General features: G+C 47.1%; 1 protein-coding gene across 1 annotated transcript in view; it reads right to left on the bottom strand.

Moving 5' to 3' along the window:
- Window positions 1-768: 768 nt before the first annotated feature.
- Window positions 769-22,012, bottom strand: part of LOC144103290 (uncharacterized) — a 175,775-nt gene continuing 154,531 nt past the window's right edge. Inside the window, exons 7-9 of the mRNA XM_077636051.1 lie at window positions 16,656-16,738; window positions 1,471-1,699; window positions 769-879 (exon numbers count right to left, since the gene is read on the bottom strand). Coding sequence (XP_077492177.1) covers window positions 769-879; window positions 1,471-1,699; window positions 16,656-16,738 — 423 coding nt within the window. The remainder of the gene's footprint in view (window positions 880-1,470; window positions 1,700-16,655; window positions 16,739-22,012) is intronic.

Consider the following 22,012-nt stretch of genomic DNA (forward strand, 5'->3'; position numbering starts at 1 on the left):
CTCCAAACTGTTATTACACGGTAGGTAAACTGCGTTTATTTATTTATTTCATTACTTATCTGCACTACGGGCTCTTACGGGCATTACATGGGGGGGGGGGTCAGTCAATTAAACAATGTTCGGTACAAAAAGCACGTAAGTAAAATTGCACATCACAAAGGACGCAGAATGGTTTGCCGGTGAAAATGCAATAACAAAGTAAAATAATTTTTGAAGGCTATGTTATTTACAAGATGGTTATATGGCATTCAACAATGTTACACAGTCTTTACAATTTACTGTACTGCTGTTGAACACAATACTTTCGAAATTCTCGATGGCCGCTCCAGCCTTCTCTCCGAAGGTATCTTCCGGCATAATAACAAAACATCCTTCCTTCTATGCACATATCACCTTTAAACCTTTTTCTCCAAAGAAATCAACAAGAAGCCTGGGGCTCTTTACTATTCTTGCCGACCTTGTGTTCTTTCGAGGACGCGGGCGCATTCTTGAAAGCTTCTCAGTCGAACTTCAATGCGGGCTAGACAAGATACCGACTTGGCAGGTGCAGCTTTTCAGTTGGCTTAAGCATGGTTTCGATGCAGAATTTCGGTCCTAGGTTTAGTATATCTATATGCTATTTTGAGAAGTTCGTTTCGCCTAACCGGACGAAGTTCCCTCGTGCCTTATTGTCCTTCTTTCTTCTTGGTAGTTTCAGTCGATTCCGCAGCAACTACGATGTTGCGCACCATTCCCTAAAGACCTTGTAATTGTGCGTTTAGATGCTGGCTACTTGAAGCAGTCCTTGAGGAACCGGGCCTGCAGCCACCACTCAGACTGCAAAAGTGTGCATATTCTTCTGCGGTGCCCCGCTTTGTGTTCAAGAAACCTGGAGAGAGCCTGCAATTTGGGAGGGCAAAATCCGTAACCGAATTGCCATTAAAACGTCTTATCCTCACAAACACACACAGAGAACACTGCCATGATCACTGCACCTCATCTTGAAGTGTTTACATGGAAAAGAACTTAAGGTTGTTATAGGGCTTGTCTGGCTTTCATGTTTCCTTTGCGCTATCTTTTACATAATGCGTTACAAATGATGGCTATTCTACAGCTGTTCTAAGCTACCCCCAAGTGTGCACTTCGAAAGAGGGCGCGCCGTGACATGTCGCTCACGTGTATCAAGAGAACACATACGTGGCGTCCACTTATCTGCCACCAGCGACTGAAAGGAATTGCACCCAGCCACCATAGTTAAGCAGTATCATTACAAGCTCGAGCACAACTTCCACTGTTGCTCTTTATTGACCAAAACTACTGGCCAACGACAAACAGGAAAGTAATAATGGCTCAACATAGAAAACCTAACCACCAAATTTCATCCCAGGTTCCCCTTCGCAGCTGCAGCAGCAGAAAACAATAATCCTATCAACAAATGAATGCTGCCCGCATGTGTCATTGCCGTCACTCAATACTGTGTTGTGTACTTACGCAGTAAACTTGTAATATGACGGCATTTCCGAAATAAGGAGCGATACGATCCGGGTAATCCTGTGATTGTACGAACTTCGCGCCGCTTTCGGTGCTTGTTAGAATGAGGTACCCATTTGGAGTGTGGCGCACAGACACGGTGATTATTTCATTTGTTCTGGTATAATTAAATGATGTCCCAATTGTTGGAACGCCAGGATTCCCTCGTGTGTCGAACATGACGCTGAACCTGAAATAACATTTTTGGTGCATTGAGTGATTTTGCACATTTCTGCCGAGGAAACAATAAATAAACACAATTTAAGAACTGCGAAAGAACAGAGGTGACCTAATGCTTACTGACATGGAGAAGTCTGCAGCATTTTGTGTTTTAAATCACATGTTGAAAGCGCATTTTAGTCTATAGTATTCACCTTGAGATTCACAAAAGGCGTAATACAACTGAAATTGGACATAGCGAACTGTCATAGCCTCCCGACCAAACGCGGAGTGTCCTACGCCTCTTTGTAGCCTTCAACACTATGGTAGATAGGTCACTCCATGAGAAACTTTTTTCGCATTGAGTACTACACTCGTCGATATCTTTATAAACTAGTGGCCCACTGTAACTCCGCTTATTACAAGGAGAAACGTTTTTTTTCTCCCCATGACCACGAAATGAAGCTCAGAAATGATGTCCAAATACAGCGTAACAACGCACTCGTAGAAAACTGCATCTTTGTTTCCCATTGTAAATGTTTTCAGAGAATTGACGACTACTGCTTTTTTGCACGCGCCGACGTTATATATCTGGGACGTACTTTATTATGAATTTTTCTCGATTTCAGGCCCTTGTAGTAGCGAAACCAATTTTTCACTAGTCAACACACCGCAAGAAAAATGAAGAAAATGTGTCCTTACGAAATGGATGTAAATCAGATTGCCGTTTATTGAAATTATCTTTATATGTTTTAAATATTGAAGAACACATTCTGTGAAACAAGCAGCACACAATTAATTTAAATCTTTCGTGCAGTAAATAGCTCTGTTATGCCAGGATATAAGTAGCGAAAGCGCGGAGACATCTTCATCGGAAGAGTGCATTCTCTACATGAGCCTTTATTCATGACTGACCCTTGAGCCGTCGTGGCGGAGTAGCAGCATCTCTTCCTCAAGCGTCAAACGTCCTGGTTCGATTCCCAGCTCGGCAGTTTTTTTTTATTCAGTGAGTGGGGGGGAGGGGGGTTGAGTGGCTCCCATAGATGCCGCCACCGAATACGTTGGTTAACGGTTATGCGCAGGCTCAGTTAAGGGGCGTTTATACTCCGACGTAAAGCGCGCGCGCGCTGCACGGCGACGTCACGTCGGCTAAAGCGAGACCCTCTATACTCCAACTGCGCTTGACCGCCGACGCGTTCGGCAGCACTCTGACCGCACTGGCGGAGACTTGGAGCATGTTGGCCGACGACCGAACCCTCCTCCCCATTCTGCGGCCCCTTCACCGAGAGCTGGTCATCAAGCCACTGCCCAGAAATATGCACACCTCCCACCATGAGCAGCGCCGCAGAGCCTGTGAGAAGGCACTCCACCGAGTGCACGGCTCCGAGCCGGACGCCGTATGGTTATACGCTGCCTGCACAGCGGATGTATTCCCAGTCTCAGTCATTTGCTTAGAGTGCGCACGACGAATCTTCTCTGTTGCCTTTTTCCTTGCTGGGAAAGTGGAAGATGTTATGGCGTGGTGGTCAGTTTTGCAGAGGCCACGTCGGTAAGCCACTGCGACTCCAGGCGCAGGTTTCACTTGAGTTGTGAAAGGGCAGGATCTACGCATGTGGCTAGGTCCGAAGCAAATGTAGCAGTAGATGGCAGTTGGTAGTATGGCTGATGACGTTAAATGCACCCACAGTTTTACTACAAGAAGGCTGGCGGTGTTGGTGGGCCTTGAAGGGTGACGATTCAACAGTGCTCTTTTCTCATATAACGTGCTTGGATCACTTGGTGGGCGGGAAAGTAAAGGTCAGGCTGAAGGGCGGGCAGACCATCATTAACATCGACGTTGACAACAAAAAAATTTTGCAAGTTGGATCCATCAAGTCGGGTACACCTGTACCGGCACCGAGACATCGCCGGTAACTTTAATGCTCTGTAGCGTTTGCAGACGTTCCACGGCAGCCAAGGTCAACACAGCAAAGGTATTGGACTGAGCCGAGGGTAGACAGAAATGGGCGGTCTGTGATTAGGCAGGTCATTTGTTTCTACATTACTCGCAATGATTAGGTGGACAGGGGAAGAAGGGGGAGGGGGGCTCTTACACATTTATAATCCTAATTATGATAAGATCCCCTTGTTGGTCCGGCAAGAGCAAATGGCGCTGGGTAACCAACTTAGGGCAGGGAATAAGTGGAAAGTCAAGTTGGCACTTCCCCCCCAGAGCTATCACACACTCCATTATGGTGTTGCTAGGGGTAACTCAGACCACATTCGTAAAGCCAGCCAACATCGATTACGTGCCGTGTACTTCAAGCCAGATGCAAAACTTGTGGGCTCGCAGAGAAAACGTCATGAGGCCAAACTGTGGCAGCCTCCACAAAACGTCTGTTTAGGCTGTGGCGGCGCTGAAGAGCTGTCATGCAAGCATTAAGTCCATATGGGTTCCCTTTCGGGTACTGAAGAGCAGATGCAACAAAAAATGGGCTGTGTATGGGAATAACTTCGTCAAGCCCAACGGGGCTGACCACACAAAACAACTTTGGGTCCCACACCGGCAGTGGTGTGGCTGAAAATCGGGCGTGCCCGATTTTTACCCCCATCGGTTCCTTGAAAGGTGCATGAGAGAAGCGACAACATAAAAATGGCCTACATGTGTTAGGCGAAATTGGGGCGGTCCAGAGGAAACCGCTGCATGCGATAACGGCATCGGCGGCGCAGAAAAAGGCAGGAGCCCACAAGACGTCCGCATCTCTTCGTTGACTGGGACATCAGGGACATGCAATATAAATGCGTTCTCTGTGAGGGAGAAAAAGCGGCAAGCCCGAATTGGGTTGCAGTTAACTGCCGCAGTCGCTCCTGCATGGGCCCTAGCTGAGCTCAGGAAACTGGTGTGCCACCATTCTTTCACGGCAGCATTCTTTCAATTTGGAAATTTGTATTAAACAAGCCTATGACCAGTTGCAGAATATTATTTTGTAACAATTACCTGTTACCTCGGTTGTAGTAATTGTTGGGTTTTCGCTCTGGCAATAGTGTAAATTAGGAAAAATGACTTCACTACGCCCATAACTAACTGTAACACCTTAAGATGATGTGCTGCACTAGATGTGGCTCTCTGAAATTAGAATTATGCATGAGAAATAGGAGCGCCTTTTTTGAAACTGTGTGGTAGCAGTGGCCACCATACTGGGCATGTTTTTCTTTGTAGGTCTCAAGTGTTGCAATAAATATGCCTCTAAATTCGTCATTTTTTCTTATTGCAAATTTTTAATCCCACCGTTTTAACCCTACGTCCGCTGTCTGTTTTTCAGTAACCAATGTTACCATCACTTTTTGCCAACTTCCACCGCTGATTCATGCACATGACAATTGTTATCTCTAAATCACAGGGCCTCAGGGAGAATGACTGTGCCTGAATTGACACCCGGATGAATACCACCGCATTCTGATAAATTTTCATTTCCTCCCACAGATTTAACACAAACTGCACATGTGTCATCTCCACGGTTAAAATTCTTGTCCTAGCTTTGAGTTCTGATGCACCTTGACCTAGCTTTAAATATTAGGGCACTGCTCTTCTGTTATCATGGGACGATTCCTTCCTCATCTGCTTTCTCTGACCTCGATATAGTTCTGCAATCTGCTCCTTTTCCATTGAATTAATCCAGTTTTTACCTTCTGAGTTTTTACCTCTGGTTTAAAGCTCTTTATTTCTATGTCCATGTCTCCTGAATGCCTACTGATTAGCTTTGAGGCAACCCTTTTTTGCGTAAGTATTTAGATATCTTAGCTGCCCACCTGTTATCATCCAATTTCGTCATGCGTTCTTTATATATTTTACTCTTAGCTTCTGGTACTTCGAAGCATGTCCAGCCCATATCCCGTTGTAATACTTCTTTATTAAACTTGGCACCAGCGTAAGTGGACGGCAAGACATAGTACAGGCAGACGGGAGAATCGCTGGCCCGTGTTTTGTCTTGTCTGGTCTTCCACTTACGTGGGTGCCAAGTTAAATAATGAATCACCAACCCGCCCAACTTTCTGCATTAGTTGTACTACCTAGATTGTGGTTTTGACGTGGGCACCTAGTGCTAATCTTCCAACAGCCCTCTGATTCATTTCAAGTCACTACTGAACTTCTGCCCTCAGTCATAAAAGCGCATTCCCGAAAGTAAGGCCTGGCCCCATTTTTCCTTTCGAAATAACTCTGACTACTTCACATCTGTTTCATCCCACAACCCACAATGCCCTGAATTTCTTTATCGCGACATCTGTACACACTTTCGCCCGAAGTCTGCTGGTGTTTTTCCATGTATATCCGTCCTTCCATTACCCATACCCTAAGATATAAGGCGAAAGCCTTCCTTGACTCATGAGTGACCTGGACGGAAGTTGGAGACGAAAGTTCGTAGGGGGAAGTTGTCGGCAAGAACTGGCAATAATAAGTTGTGCGGCAAATAAAACAAAAAAGTGAAAGTTGATTAAGGAACACTTCTTAAGCAACATATGTTTAATGGCAGAAAATCATCACGTAAAAATAAAGGAGAAAGTAAAAGTATATATAAAAAATTAAAAACAAAAAGAATACACCAAAATTGCAGAAAATACAAGAAAATAAAAAATGAAGGCAGAAACAGGACAGGGAAAGGCTTTCGCATTTGCGCTAATAAGCAGACTTAGTGCACTCTAAACGTTTTGTACTCTGCGACTGTGGGTATTTCGTGGTCTTGTATTATAAGCACCTCCTCAGTTAAGACGTTGAAAATCATCGGATCCGACCTAAATGCGCTAAATGTGAAGCATACAGCGTGTCCTTTTTTCCCTTAGAATTAAGGAGAGTTGCTAGTCTTCTTAGATATTTGTTAACAGTAAAATATTGTCCGCATACATTGAACCGGCCAGCAGCTGCTCTGCAGCCTTCCCGCCTAATATGTAGATAAATTGTAAGCTATGTAAGCTATGTAAGAGGACGTTGTAGCTCAGCAGAACCTAGGTCGCTTTGCAAAGGTTCGGGCCAAACGTTCAGGCTGCGAGCGAGCTTCACACGTCTTGATCGTCGTCGTCTTTCACACACACAGTTCACCACAGCGAGTGAGCGCAGCTGCACCTAGATTACTTTTTTAATAGGCTTCTTTGTATATTTATCACATCAAACGTGAACAGCAGTGGTGATTGACGACAACCTTGCTATAATCCTTAAATGACCTCCACAGTTGTTGTAACTCTTCTCCTTTCCCATGTACTTTAAATTTTTCGTTTCGGTGATTTTCTGTATGAAATCAATTATTTCCTCATCTTTCAGCATGTTCTTCTGGAGTTCCCTGCTTATATTGTGGTATGACCGCTTATATCGAGGAAAGCGAAATACAAAAGTTAATTTTACGTGCTACTGTTATCATGTAATTGGCAAGCACGAACAGACTATCATCGAAGACCCTTGCACTTCTGAACCCGTTTTTAAGTTTTCCAAGCTCATCTAGAAGTAATATATGAGATAACACTAGAGCGCGCTGTGGCCGCACTTCGCGGAATGCTAGCACCGACACGCGCCGAGAATCGGCCGTAAAGGCACATGCCAAGTAATTATCACCGTCTGCTCTTTTCCACGCATTCCCCCTGGTGCCACCATTTTCATCGTCGGTCGGCGGCGGCCAGTTGTCCTCATACTGCTTCCAGCTGTACCTGATGACTTTTTATGGCTCATGGTTCGTGGGGGTTTAACGTCCCAAAGCGACTCAGGCTATGAGGGACGCCGTAGTGAAGGGCTCCAGAAATTTCGAGAACGTGGGGTTCTATAACGTGCACTAACATTTTTCAGTACACGGGCTTCTATAAATTCGCGTTCATCGGAATTCGACTGCCGCGGCAGGGATCGAGCCCGCATCTTTTGGGTCAGCAGCCGAGCGCCATAACCACTGAGCTACCGTGGCGGCTGGTGATTACTTTTTATTCATGATTGCAGTTTCAATTTCACGGCCGGCATTGCTTGACCGTATATACCAGATGATTTCTTCATCGCTGTGAAGGATTTGATATTTGTTCATTTATTTATTTATTTATTACCTCAAAGACCCTGAATATGGGGCATTACATGAGGAATGGGCATGACAGATTACAAGATGATGACCTGGTACTTTTTCTAGAGTTTGATGGAGTTCGTAAGGTGTATGGCATCTGGCGGCAGATCGTTCCAGTCCCGAGCTGATTTCACAAAAATAGATCGGAAATGAGGTGCATTTCATACAGCGGGGGAGGACACGGTCTTGCTTTGATTAACGCTGCTGAGACACGATGTGCTGCTTATATGATTGATGCTCCTAAAGATGAAATGTAAAACTTATAGAACAGCCATAATCGAGATATTTTTCTTCTGGTTTCAAGATTAGACAAGGAGGCTCTGAATTTTAGAGAAGACACACTATTATAATATGCATATTCACAGTAAATGAAGCGGATAGCGCGATTTTGTATTTTTTCATGCGTTATTGAGAGTTTTTACTGATGAGGGTCCCATACTGCTGAAGGGAGTTCTACTTTAGGCCGGAAGATAGTTTGGTAAGCTAATCATTTAATTAAATGGGTAACAAAACGGAGATTTCCACGTAGAAAGCCAAGGGTGTGGTTAGCGCCATTGGCGATGCCCGTTATTTGAGACCACCATGTTAGGGTATGAGTTAAAGTAACGTTCAAATACTTACAGGTAAGAACGCAAGACACTTTAGAATCAAAAAGAACATATTTGGAGGGAATGTGTGAATGCCTGCGATGAAAGGAAATCATGCATGTTTTAGCAATGTTAAGGGACATCAACCAATGCTTGCACCAAGTTTCAATTCAAGTTAGACCTTGTTGAAGGGTATCGGCATCAATGCTTGTAGACATCGGGCGATGAATTATGCAATCACCGGCAAATAGTAGGTTGCTATAGGTGACGTTGCAAGGAAGATCGTTAATGTAAATGAGAAAAAGCAAAGGTCCGAGCACTGTGTCTTGAGGAATACCTGAAGTGACCGGAGAACGAGGGGACGATGATTTGTTAGCGTAGACGAATTGCCCTCTGTTAATCATAGAATTTTGAAACCAATTCATCACTAACTAATTAAGGTTAAGGAGAGACAATTTTAGTATTAATATTTTGTAGGGTAATTTATCGAGGGCTTTTTCAGAGTCAAGGAAGAGCGTGTCAACAGGAATATTAGGGTCCAGATGCGAACATGAGGTCATTGATAAGAAGAGCTAGTTGGGAATCACAGGAAAGTTCTTTTAAGAAACCATTTTCTTTAGGGTGAAAAAAGTTGACCGATACTAAAAATCTGATGTGCGAATAAATTACTTCTTCCGTTAGTTTTGAGAAAATGCTTGCGAGGAAAAAAGGGCAGCAGTTTTACCTGAAAAAGATGAAACTTTTTTAAGGACTGCGACGATCTTACCTATTTTCGAGTCTTGTAGGAGCACACCTGACGATAAAAACTGTTGAAAAAGATGGCATATCATGACACTAACAATTTTCTCAGAATTTTCTAGGACTTTCGAGTGTAATCCGTCAATCAATACCAGATCAAGATGACACTTTCAATGAATCGATCAGTTTTGTAATTCCACTAGGACCGAACAAAACGTCTGGTATAGCAGGGTGATCAAAGAGAGTGAAGAATGGTAATTTGATGTTAGGTTCTTTAGTAAAAATTGACCAAACGAAGGAGTTAAAGGTGCTACAGATCTCATGTTCTGGTATGGGAATGTTCTCATCGTTGTGTAAGGTTAGAAGTTTGGGCCGTGTAGCATTAATAGTTTTCGAAACTTGTTAGGTTTGGTCCAAGGGGCCCTCGAGCAAAACATTACAAACCTCCGCCTCCACTGAAAATCTGGGTGGAAGGGCTCCCTGTAAAGGAAGTTCAAACTATAAGAATCCTAGGACTCTTCCTTCAGTCGAACCGGAAGAACAAGGAAACACCACAAAAACTCCAGACAACCGCCAATATGATGGTAAGACTAATTAGACGAATTGCAAGCAAAAGGAAGGGAGTGAAAGAGACAGAACTTTGCAAAATAGTACAAGAATTTTTAATAAGCAGGCTTGTCTACGCACTCCCATACTTAAAATTAGACAGTAGTGAAAAAGCCAAAGTAGAGTCTATGATTAGAACAGCATACAAGGTAGCATTAGGGCTACCGAACTGTACCTCCACCGAAAGGTTTCTGGGCTTGGGAGTACACAACACCTTAGGCGAGCTTACAGAGGCACACTTAACAATGCAGAGAGGCCGGCTTTCCCGCATCAAAGCAGGAAGAACCATACTTGATCGTTTAGGACTAGGCATACAGTTTCCACCCCAAGATACCAAAACACAGATACATAAACGCATCGCTAAGGTAATAAGAGTTAAGCCACTAGCTTAGAATATGCATCCTGCTCACCACGAGGTGAGACGAAGGGCTAGGGCAAAAGCTCTACACAACATATACAACCAAGATGAACATGCAGTATATGTAGATGCCGCAGAATATCCCCAGAAACAAGCGTTCGCACTAACGGCGGTGGATACGCAAGGTAAACTGATAGTCTCCGGCACTACCATAACGAAATCCTCGGAAACGGCAGAAGAGGCGACAATCGCCCTTGCTATCATTAACACAGAAGCTACTACCATACTCAGCGACTCTAAATTTGCCATACGCAGTTATGCGAGGGGCAGAATTTCTCAGGCAGCAATGAGCATATTGGGTCAAACCAAAGACTTCGACAGAATTATTGAATTGATATGGGTCCCGGCTCACTCGGGGAACCCTGGTAACGAAGCGGCACACATAACTGCTCGAGGATTCGTCAGTCGAGCAAGGGACGCTGTCGTTGCTGAGAGTTTTTAGAAGGACGGCCTATCATCTTTTCACGATATTACTAATCATTTTAAACTTGAAAGGAGGATATTCCCTCCTCCAGACAAAGCCTTTAAGAAGGAGCAGGAGACCACTTGGAGGCGACTCCAGACGCGATCCTTCATGACGCCATACCTGTTGTCAAAATTCTACCCCGGTGAATACGACCCTGCATGTACATTATGTGGTGATTTAGCCACTTATGATCACCTATTGTGGAATTGTAAAGAGGAGCCGTCCCCGAAATCTCTAATACAGGTTCCTACTCTCGAGCAGTGGGAGGCCGTGTTGGTCAGCTCAGACTTGGGAGTTCAAACCCGGGTCATTGAATGGGCTACCCAGGTCGCTGTCAGCCGTGGACTGATAGCCACCTAGCACGGATCGTCTGCATTCTACCTTTTCTGACGAATTAAATGTTTTCCAATCCAATGTTAGGTTTGGTGCGTAGCGTAGACGGTAACACTGGTGAAAAAAGAGGAGCGTTTAGTTTGGTTTGCTGAAGATTGAATTATTTTTTCTGCAGACTGATACCTTTTCCACGTGCAAGCGGTAGTCAGGCGTATGGCGGCTCGAAAAAGTATTTTCTTTTTGTTTTTGCATGCTATCTCCTTTCTCCCTTTATAAATTAAATTGATTTTATTCTGTAGCAGCTGTCCGGAAATTGCGGGGGGGAAATCCGACTGTGCGGCCTGCCCGTGGCCCCCCCTGCCACCGGATACGGGCCGGTGTAGTTTCGGCTACTAGGCTTTGTTCCGGTGCAACGCACAGCGGTGGGGATGGGCTGGCCGGGGCCCGTCCTCTGGGGATGCAAAACCCCATGGGAGTGGCAGCGACTCCCAAGCGACTGAGTGGGCCAGTCGCGCACGTGAGGTCCGATGCCTGAGCGGAGGCAGGCCTGGTTTCATTATCAGGTTGGACTCACGGAATTGGACTCAAAAACTGCTCGAAAATCAAAAAGCCTCTGCACGCGGGGGCGTGCGTGGCTACCGGCTGGCGCGTCGGTTTCTGGCCACGGAGAGGCCAGGTCCGCGCGGGGGTTTCCAGCAGAAGGGCTCCTAGGAAGCGCGGGGGACCTTAGTAGGACCGATGTAAAAACCGTCGATGTTGCGGAGTACCGGTGGAGTAGGCCCGGGTTATCTCACCCTCGGCCAGGTTCTTGGTTTGTGGCCCGGTCAGCCCGGCCCTGAACACTCCCTCCTCAGTAGGTGTGGAGCAAGCCAGGGGAGGAAATAAGTGCATGGTTGGTTGGTTGGAAGCACAGGTGGGTCCCCACGGAGGGGTGGGTCATGGCGCCGAGGGCTGCGTGCCGATAGGCTGACGGCCCAAGTCTCTATTGGCCGGATCACACCACACATACTTCCGGAGTCTGAAAAGCCGCGAAAAACACTCGACGGTTAGTAGCTGGGAGCGCAATGCAAGTCCGAACCGGACCCCTGAAAGTCGTGGAGGAGCCTGAGGCAGCTGCCCCGGGTTAGGATTCCCAGTCTCCGAGTCGGAGCTGTTGCGTCGTTGGGTGGTCGGGCATCCCGTGAGTGGAGCCGCACCATTGGAGAACATCGACGCCCTCCCTGTCCTGGCCAGACAGGAGTCGAGCGATGATAAAATGAGGGTCAACATCTCGCTGTCCCCATTCCCATCACATTACCCATAACCCTTTCCTCAGTCCCATTCCCACAACCTATGTCCTACCCCCTCCGCTACGTCCCAGGGGAGATCAGGGGAGTCTCTCCGGGCCCGCTCCCCCGGCTGTGGGTCGCTTAGTAGCATTACCCCATTTTTTTATTTTCCCACCTTCGGGTGGCAAAAGCCCAACATTGCCTTCGGGCCTTTTCATTTATATTACGATTGGGTTAAGCCTGTGATACTTTAGTGGTACAGGCAGGAGCTCATTGGTTTACGTTTTTTTATGGCAGCTCCACCATACTCTTTGTCCGGAAATTGCATAGTCGTTATGACTGTTTCCACTGCATTTAATAAAGGTTTCTTAGTATTTGAGCGAAGCTTAATCATAAGCTTCATTAACGGCATTGTAGTTGCTACTTGCACATAGGCGACTTGCAGTAGGCCCATTATGGCCTGAGTGTGGGCAACCTACTACCAATGTTGTTTCAGTACTTGAAAAAAAAGTTGAGATCGGCACCTTTATCGCAATAACATGAGAATCAGAGCAGCAGGCAATTAGTGCGCGAGTAAACAAATCCGGCCTGTGTGGGGCACAAGGGAGCAGGCCGAAATTTGCCTTGCCCGCATAAAACCGGCATCTCTCGCCTTTGAGTACTGGCGCGCTAACAAAGTAAAAAACTCAGGGGGCTCGTACGACTGTGTAACTCAGGACTGAGCTGCAGTTGTCATTTTTATACTACCGTATATTTGGGTAGACAAGATAAGAGTGACTCATTTATGTGTGATTTTAGAGCTCTTAGTTTTTCCCACATAATCGCTTTTCGACATGCTCTCCTCTCCAGTTCGTCGCTCTAAGTGCGTTGTGCCACGAAAAAACCTATTCTCGGGTGGCCCGTTTCACAGCAGTTGTCGCAGATGAAGTGCGATCCATTTTTCCGCTCTCACAGAAATCTTCCTCCTCCTACCCCGCTAAACCAAACTCCTGACTGTTCCTGTGGTAGCCACCGGCAGTTAGGGTTTTATACGCTTTCGCAACACCCTTTCTTTCCACTGTAACCATCCTCCTGTTGGTGATTTCTCCTCTCTTGCCGCATCCTCCTCCTTCCACTGTAACCAGACTCCGGATGGTTCCCGCGGAAACCACCTTCCAGCTATGCTTTCTTATGCTTCCTCCACACACCTACTTTTTATGATAAACCTCCTCCTCCTCCCGGATAAACAACTTTACGGAAGGTTCATGTAGCACCCACCTTCCAGTTTCGTTGTCTTTCCCTCTCGCCATGCCGTTCTCCTTCCAAGGCAACCATACTACTGTTGGACATTGAACCGCTTTCGCCAGAGCCTCCTCCTTCAAGGCAAACCACCTCAGGAACGGTTATATTGGTGACCTATGTATGCCCTCCTCCCACCATGACAACTACCATCCGAGTGGTTTTTACGCCCACCACCCACTGGTTGCGCCTTTTTATCATCTCGCCATGCACTCGTTCTTCCACAGTAACCATCCTTCGCTTCAGGATTCCTCCGTTTTAACGATAGCCTACTCTTTCCACATCATCACCTTGGGGATAGTTCTGGTGGTAACTACCCAACAGTTCCGGATTTCCCTATTCACGGATACCCATCTCTTTCTCGGTATTCACCCCCCTGAATAGCTCTGATATCAACGCACCCACCTGTTATGCCGATGAATACAGTATTCGATTACAACTACAACGACGGTCACTAAAACATAGGAACTTGAGCTTAACAGCTGCCGCTGTAAAACAAACGTTTGTCGTCAGGGGCTGCGCTCACCTGTCTGCAGGGACAGAGGAGCAGTGTGCCGCACACACCAGGCAGTGCACACAAAATGTGAGCAGTTCCACGTTTGTTACTCACGTTGGTCCAAAACTGAACTGATGGGACTGCTTTTGGGCAGCACATCGTGGGTCAATGCCGGCTTCGTTGGCCAAACTGGGGCTGCTGACTTTGAACCCACAGGCCCCGCCCTTTAATTTAAATTTGAGTTAAGGGCTACATGGGACTCTATTTATACACGATTATTCGATCAATAAATGTGATAATAGCATAATGTCAACTGGAGGGTCTTTACACTTTCAGTGACTGTATTTAGGCTGATTAGGATAATGAAGCAGCAGCCGACGTTGTCCGCCCAGACTAGTCCCCATATCGGCCTTGTCCACGCTGCACACATTCGGCTTTATCATCATCAGCAGCAGCATCCTCACTACGCCCACTGCAAGGTGAAGGTCTCTCCCATGTCTCTCCAATAAACCCTTTTCGTTGCGAGCTGCGGCCACCGTATCCCCGCAAAATTACTAATAGAGAGTTATAGCATATCGTTACCATGTTTACGTTACCGTTTATCGGGCCCGGGAAGCGCCGCCACTTACCGGTCCGCAAACACTTTACGGAATTCCTTTTGGCGTTGCGGAGAGTTAGCGTTCGCTTGTAAACAAACATGGCGGCGCCCTGCACGGCCGCTTCGGACCAAATACAGCACCGCCGCCACGTTCTTCGGCGCCATTTCTCGCTATACATGAAGGCATTCGCTTTTAATTTGCAAACTCTCACTCGTACGTTGAGGTTTGAGTAACAACTAGGCCATGTTTTGGAGATTAGTTACCGATTATTGAGCAGTTAAGCCTGACTATATGTCGTGTACATAGCCAAATAGCAACGACTACACTGCAGCTCTTCAGTTTCGTGCCCGATTTAACATTTTTCTATAATTTCATGATTTCTTTCCTCGCAAAAAAAAAGACTGTTAATTCTCTTTGTATATTCATCAGTAATTGCAGAAAATAAAAAGTTTCTCCGGCCTGGTGTTGGTGTGCTTTAACTTACTGCCACTAGATGGCGCAAGAGTGTTCACATCCAAACACATAAAGAAGCGACGTTGCGGCACTGCGAACAGGCGTCGTAGTTGTGCTTTTTTTTTTTTACAGCGCTCGCAACGCAACCTGCGCTGTGTATGCAAGCTTACTGAGGTCTACGTAGTGAAATTGTCAACTGGCCAGGGCAGGCAAATGTGTCTAGCTTCACGGGTGCACATTTGAAAAGCCGCTGAGTCGGCTGTTAGCTAAAGTGCAGTCGGTACGTCTTTATATGCAGAGAAAAAGATTACTAAAGTGTAGCATTTCACTTCATAGAAATGATTGCAATGCATCCGTCTTTTTATAATTCAAAGCTGGGCATCTGCCATCATCATCACTCGTTTTAGCCCTACGGTAACTTGTTACGGGAGAGAAGGTACGCTAAAACGTCTTCTGGCGTGCGCCGCGCTAACCCGAAAATCCGGCGTCCGGTAACACGGTAAACCGTAACGTAAACACGGTAACGATATGCTATAACTCTCTAGTCTCATCCGCCAACCTAACTTTTTTCAGCCCCCAGCTACGTTTGCCTTCTCCTGGAATCCATTCAGTTACACTTAAAGACCAGCGGTTACCATGCCTTCGCATTATATGCCCTGCCCAAGCCCATTTCTTTATCTTGAGTTCCACCTGGATGTGTTCCGTCAGCAACTCTGTCCGCTTCCGGTCTCTTAACGTTACACCTATCATTTTCTTCCCATAGCTCCTTGCGTTGTCTTTAACTTAAGCTGAATCATTTTCGTTAGCATCCACGTTCTGCCCCATTGGTAAGTACCGTTAAGATACAGCCATTATATACTTTTCTTTTTAAGAATACTGGTAAATTAGACAAATGCGGACCTATTGTCCGATAGAACTGAAGAACGCAGCGGCAAACGTCCCTCGAATGCGACCCTCTAGCCAGTGACATTGACCGATTCCCTTGATATCGCTATGAAACCGATTTCACGGAAGCACCTGGCCATCTCCTGCTATTTTACTCTGGCGCTTAACCGCCATGTCAGGTGAAGACGTCGACGTAACTGGCTGGACGGCCTCCTTGAGGAGGTTTTTTTCCCGTCGGATAGATAATTTTGATAGACTTGTATCCCACTACCGCCGGAAGCAGCTTCCAGTACCTGCCGACACACAGCTGATAAGTTGTTAAGACGTGAACTGCCTTCATTAGCCAGACATGAGCCCGATAGGGGCAAGTTTCGCCTAATCTTCCAATGTATCTCATGCTCATGGGCACCTGCTTGTCTCACGTGGGCAGTTAGGTTGGCAGCAGCCCCTATATCACCAACTTAGGCGTTCTTTGCGGTTCATATGGGCAACAAAAATTATGCTTGCCGTTTTAGAACCCACATCGGTTCAATGCTGCAACTTGGGGGGTCAACTCACTTCCCAAAGCAAAGTTCGTCCGTTCGTGATGCTTCAAATAGCGTAGGTACGCTCTCGTAACCGCTACTGCCTAAAATCATTAAATTTGCACTAATTATTGCTCTGTGTGCCGCTGCACTGGGCGCACTGACCGTCATAGAGTCACAGGCAAGCACGCAGAAACACCACCTGATATGGGCTACGAGAACTAAAGTCTCAAAAAAAGTTGAACAGTTGCCAAGATCTCATACTTACGTCTGGTTCCCCGTGAAACGAATGGCGTACACAGCGAAAGATCCAACCTTTAGGGGAAACTTGTCCAGAAAATATTGGGTTCCCTGAGAAAAGCAATTATTACTCAACTTCATCACAAGTTTCTCGGACGAGAATTATTTTAGGTTGATAAACACCTAACAGTAGGTTTTCGCAAAAACAAACTCAGCTCTCACTTATTGCCCAAAAGGAATTTATGCTAGGAAAACTTTAATGCAGAAATACGGTATCTGGGCTTCTTACGGATCTTTCAAAAGCGCTCGACCTAATTAATTATAAACTTCTCCTGCAAAAACTTGATCACCCTGGCATAAGAGGCATCGGAAAGAAATAATTATGTCCTACTTGCAATACCGTTCTCAATTTGTCATTATTGAAAAACATTCTTCGAGAAAAAATAAAAAACAGTTGTCCTACGGGGAAGCATTCTGGAACCGTTTCTATTCGTCCTTTATATCAGTGAGATAGACCGCATCGATGAAATAGCCCATCATATAATCTCTGTTGATGACATGAATTTGTAATTTTCAGGTGAGCCATCTGCAGATTTAGGTAGTCGAGCAAATAGCTCACTGTCCAAAATCAATGCATGGACACAAATTAACTGCCTAAAACTAAGCACTGATAAAACAAAGGCTGTTTTATTCCACCAGCACAAGACACATGTGTGGTTGCCCCCTGTTTTATGCGTTGCATATTGCAATCACTCAGTTCAGCCCTTGGGCGCGGCCAGGAAGCCACCAAACCACGTGACGTGACGTCACGACAGCCGGAGGAAGAGCTGGGCCCCAACTCGCGCGGTCGCGCGCGGCCGCAGCCGCCACCTGACTCCCGCTCCTCCCGATAGGGGCGCTGCGCCGGCGTGTGACGTCACGGAGGAAAAGCTGGGCCCCAACTGGCGCGGTCGCGCGCGGCCGCAGCCACCACCTGACTCCCGCTCCTCCCGCTAGGGGCGCTGCGCTATGATTGACGTGAAGCGGTGGGCTAGGAAAGTTTTCAGATACCTGTATATAAAGAATGTTGACACGAAATGGAGAAAGCGAACTAGAAAATTGACAAGCAAATATCTGGACAGCAGTAAGGGGGCAAATCAGCAATTATCGGTTAAGAAAAAGGTTAAAGGAACAGAGAGAGCTTTGTGGAAAACAGGGATGCTGACGAAATCGGCACTAGAAACATACCGGACCTTTAAACAGGAAATTGTCAAAGAAAATATCTATGATAATTGTAGGGGAAGTTCTTTGTTGTTTGAGGCCAGGACTGGAGTTTTGCGGACTAAGAAGTATAGAGTCAGGTACCAGGAGATAGACACTTTGTGCGTTGCGTGCGGAGAGGAGGAGGAAACGGCTGAACACTTGATACTTTTCTGTAAAGGGCTTCACCCTACAGTGGAAGGCAGCGGGGCTGACTTACCCAAGGCATTGGGGTTTAGGGATAGTGAAGGGAAAGTGGATTTTAAGAGGTTAGAAGTAACCAAGCGAAGGTTATCTGATTGGTGGCTAAAAGCAAGACAGGAGTAAAATTTCACAAGACATGGCTAGGTGGCTTGAGCCACCGCCCGATGTAAAGGGTTCAGCCGTATCCATCCATCCATCCATCCATCCATCGTCACGGCATATGTATAAAAGAGCTGCGCTCCTTCGCCGGGACAGTCTTACACCCCTGTCACACGGGCATTTCGAGGGCCCTCGAACCGATAGTCTATCGACTCAAAGGCGATCGAGCGCTGCTACACGGGCAGTTTCAATGGCGATCGAGTCAATAGCCTATCGAGTCAACGGAGCAGCACTGAACTCCATCGAGATATGCAACGCATTCTTGGCTTAACCAAGCTAAGCCTGGCTATTTTTTTTAATAACTCTAAACTTCAAGTCGTCAAAAACTTTAAATCATGGTGCGCACACTTTTCACAAAAAATGGCATGGGATCATCGATCATCACCTGAACTAACTTTAATAATAAACTGCCTAGGACAACCGGCTTTAAGCCCCGCCACTACTACTTCTTACCTACGTATGTTAGCACAGTCATATATAATTCTTTATTTCCTTCTTTATTAATTATGCATTGCATCCATGGTCAACAAATACAGCTGGAAATACTAGTAAACTTTGTCTTAAAAAACGAGCTTTACGCCCAGCCTGTTTAGTCCCATAAGGCTCTTGCACTGCAGGTTTATTCAAGAAAAACCACATGATCCACGTTTAATCGATCTCTTATTACAACCTATGGCGTGATACTAGTGAGTCGCACCGACCAAAAATTAGGATGGAATGACGTTTCGGTTCCCACACGGGAGCCTTGTTCACAATGATCACAAAGATCATTGTTCACAAAGATCATTGTGAACAAGGCTCCCGTGTGGGAGCCGAAACGTCATTCCATCTTAATTTTTGGTCGGTGCGACTCACTAGTATCTTGTACCATCCCGACCAAACGGGATTCCGTCAGACCCTTGACTACAAACCTATGGCGTGTTTGTAAACTCGGTTTACTAAACAATAATGATGCCTCAACAAGCCTAGCACGGCTGGCGGAAAACTTGCCTGTTTATAATGTTCGCCATCCTGAAGGGTGGCATGTCGCCATATTCAGAACCAATTATGGACATCAAATGCTGAAATTTCGACTGCCCACAATTCTAAATCGCGTATTAAAATAACCTGTCATGTACATATGTGGACTATCGCCAAAAGAACTGCGTGAAATGTTTGTATAATGATGCGATACAGTGAATTCTTTTTTTTTTGCCTGCTACTTTCCTGTTAGAACGATTTTGTTTAACTAATGAATTTGCTTTGTCCTAGTGTATTGTACTTCATTAGCTGCGCGCTTCTATGCGGCCCTGTGTGCTAGGGACTCAGGGATCCCCGGACTGTTTCTAACAGCTTTTACCTGTCCTCCTCGAAGCTTTTTTGCTGCCGAATAAATTTCATTTGATTTGATTTCATTTGAAGATATTGCATTTACCCTGCGCAGTAAGATATTGTCACGTGTACTTATCTTTATCGGGCGACCACGTTTCGCCGCCTAACAAGTGTTATTGCACAGCACGGCACGCGCCTGCATCTATCCGAAGTTTCTGGCAAGTCATCGATGCTTCTATTCGCTGTCTGTTGTAGCCGAACCTTATGTTATCTGATTTCATCGCCTGACGCGAATGGTGTAGAACTTTGTGGAAGGCACGCGGGTCCCAACGATTAGTCTGGAACATTCGACCACTGCTATGTGACAGCCGACGCGCTTGAGCCGCGGATCAGATTTTCGACGATCGCCGAACGTGTTCGCCGCTACCGTTGTGGTGTAAGTGTAGCCTCTTTTTGTGGGCACAGGTTCGCCCAATAAAAGTTAGTTTTGTCTTTCACAGTATTGCTACTGTGTTCTTCAACGTCACCACCACGTTACATCTGGTGGAGGTGCTTCCTTTTTTTGTTCTTGTACCGGACGCCCCTGACAAGCCGTGATCCAAGCCCGGACCGCAAAGAGAACACCAACGTAGTCCCGGACAATCGAGCAAGCCGCCGTCTTCAACAGCTGCCCCCGGAGCACGGACTTCTACCTAAGAAGACCAAGAAGATTGTGGCCGAGGCAACCCCAATGGCAGCCCCAGCGTCCCCCATCGTGCTGCAGCAGCCCAGGGAACCACCGACGTTCCGCGGATCCACATTTGAGGACCCGGAAAGCTGGCTGGAAACGTATGAGAGGGTCGCTAGGTTTAACAGCGGGGCAAGCGACGACAAGCTGCGACATGTCTATTTCGCATTGGAGGACGCCGCCAAGACGTGGTTCGAGAATCGAGAGGCCACCTTGACGACGTGGGACCTGTTCCGAAGCAGCTTCCTGCAAACATTTACAAGCGTCCTGCGAAAAGAGTGAACCCAAGCTTAACTGGAGACCAGAGCGCAGCTGCCGAATGAGACGATCGTAATCTTCACTGAGGAAATGAGCCGTCTGTTCCGCCACGCCGACCCGGAAATGGCCGAAGAGAAGAAAGTCCGCCTACTGATGCGTGGTGTAAAGGAGGAACTTCTCGGCGCAATGATACAAAGCCCACCGACGACCATAGAAGAGTTCCTTCGCGAGGTCACCAGCATTGAGAAGACACTCGAAATGCGGAACCGACAATTCAACCGCCGAACGAACTCGACAAACTACGCCGGAGTTGAGTCACTGGGCACCGACAACCTGCGCGAGACCATCAGGGCAGTCGTACGATAGGGGATTCAAAGAATCTTCCCTTCATCGCAACCTCTGGTGGCCTCAGTCGCCGAAATTGTCAAAAAAGTCCAGCGATCGCTGGGTGTTCCCGAGGTACAACTACAATCATCGCAGCCCCAGCCAGAAGCTATGACCTACGCCACCGTCGCCCGCCGTCAAGGTCCGCCTCCACTACCGCGCCAGGACCCTGTAACGCCGCAATTCCGTCGACCACCGCCGCCGCCGCCAACACGCCCACCCGTCGCCCAGCGCAGCTACCCGAGGAAGACCGACGTTTGGCGCGCTCCTGACCACCGCCCGCTCTGCTACCACTGCGGGGAAGCCGGCCATGTGTACCGCCGATGCCCATACCGCGACCTGGGATTGCGAGGGTTCGCCGTGGACGCACCGCGCCCTCTGGGAGGCGAACGCCCTCGTGACATCGCTGACTACCTCGCCGCTACTGTCGCCGCAGCGCCGTCCATACACTGGCCAAGCACGGGGCCGCTCTGCGAGCCCATATCCAGAAAACGAAAAGCAGCAACCGATGGAGCTGCAGTTGCTGTTCGTCGAACTGTCGAAGATCCTCTGCCGCCGACGAAGACGACGCAGAGACCATCTCGACGACACAATAACGACACGCCACCGTCCCGACGAAGTCAGGAAGCCAAGACTACACCGACGAAAGACGACTTGACGACGCGACGTTCCAACTTCAGTTCAACACGACTCAGCCGTGATCCGACGCCAAGACCTAACTGCAACGCCAGACAAGAACCACCGACCTCGACGTGTTTCTCGACGGCCACGCAGTTACCGCCTTAGTGGACACAGGGGTTGATTACTCCGTAATGAGTGGACACATCGCCGCCCAGTTGAAGAAAGTTAAGACCGCATGGGAAGGCCCTCAAATTCGGACCGCTGGAGGACACCTCATCACGCCGACTGGCATCTGCACGGCAAGAATAACCGTTCTTGACCGCACTTACCCTGCCACCTTCATTATCCTCCAACAATGTTCACGAGACGTCATTCTCGGTAAGGACTTCCTGAACCAACACGGCGCAATCATCGACCTGAAGTCGAAGTCAATAACGCTGTCGGAAGATAAAGCGATACCGCCGGAGAGCCCTCGTAGTCAC

Source organism: Amblyomma americanum, chromosome 9 (genome assembly GCF_052857255.1).
Source record: "Amblyomma americanum isolate KBUSLIRL-KWMA chromosome 9, ASM5285725v1, whole genome shotgun sequence".
In the NCBI taxonomy this organism is placed as follows: domain Eukaryota; kingdom Metazoa; phylum Arthropoda; class Arachnida; order Ixodida; family Ixodidae; genus Amblyomma; species Amblyomma americanum.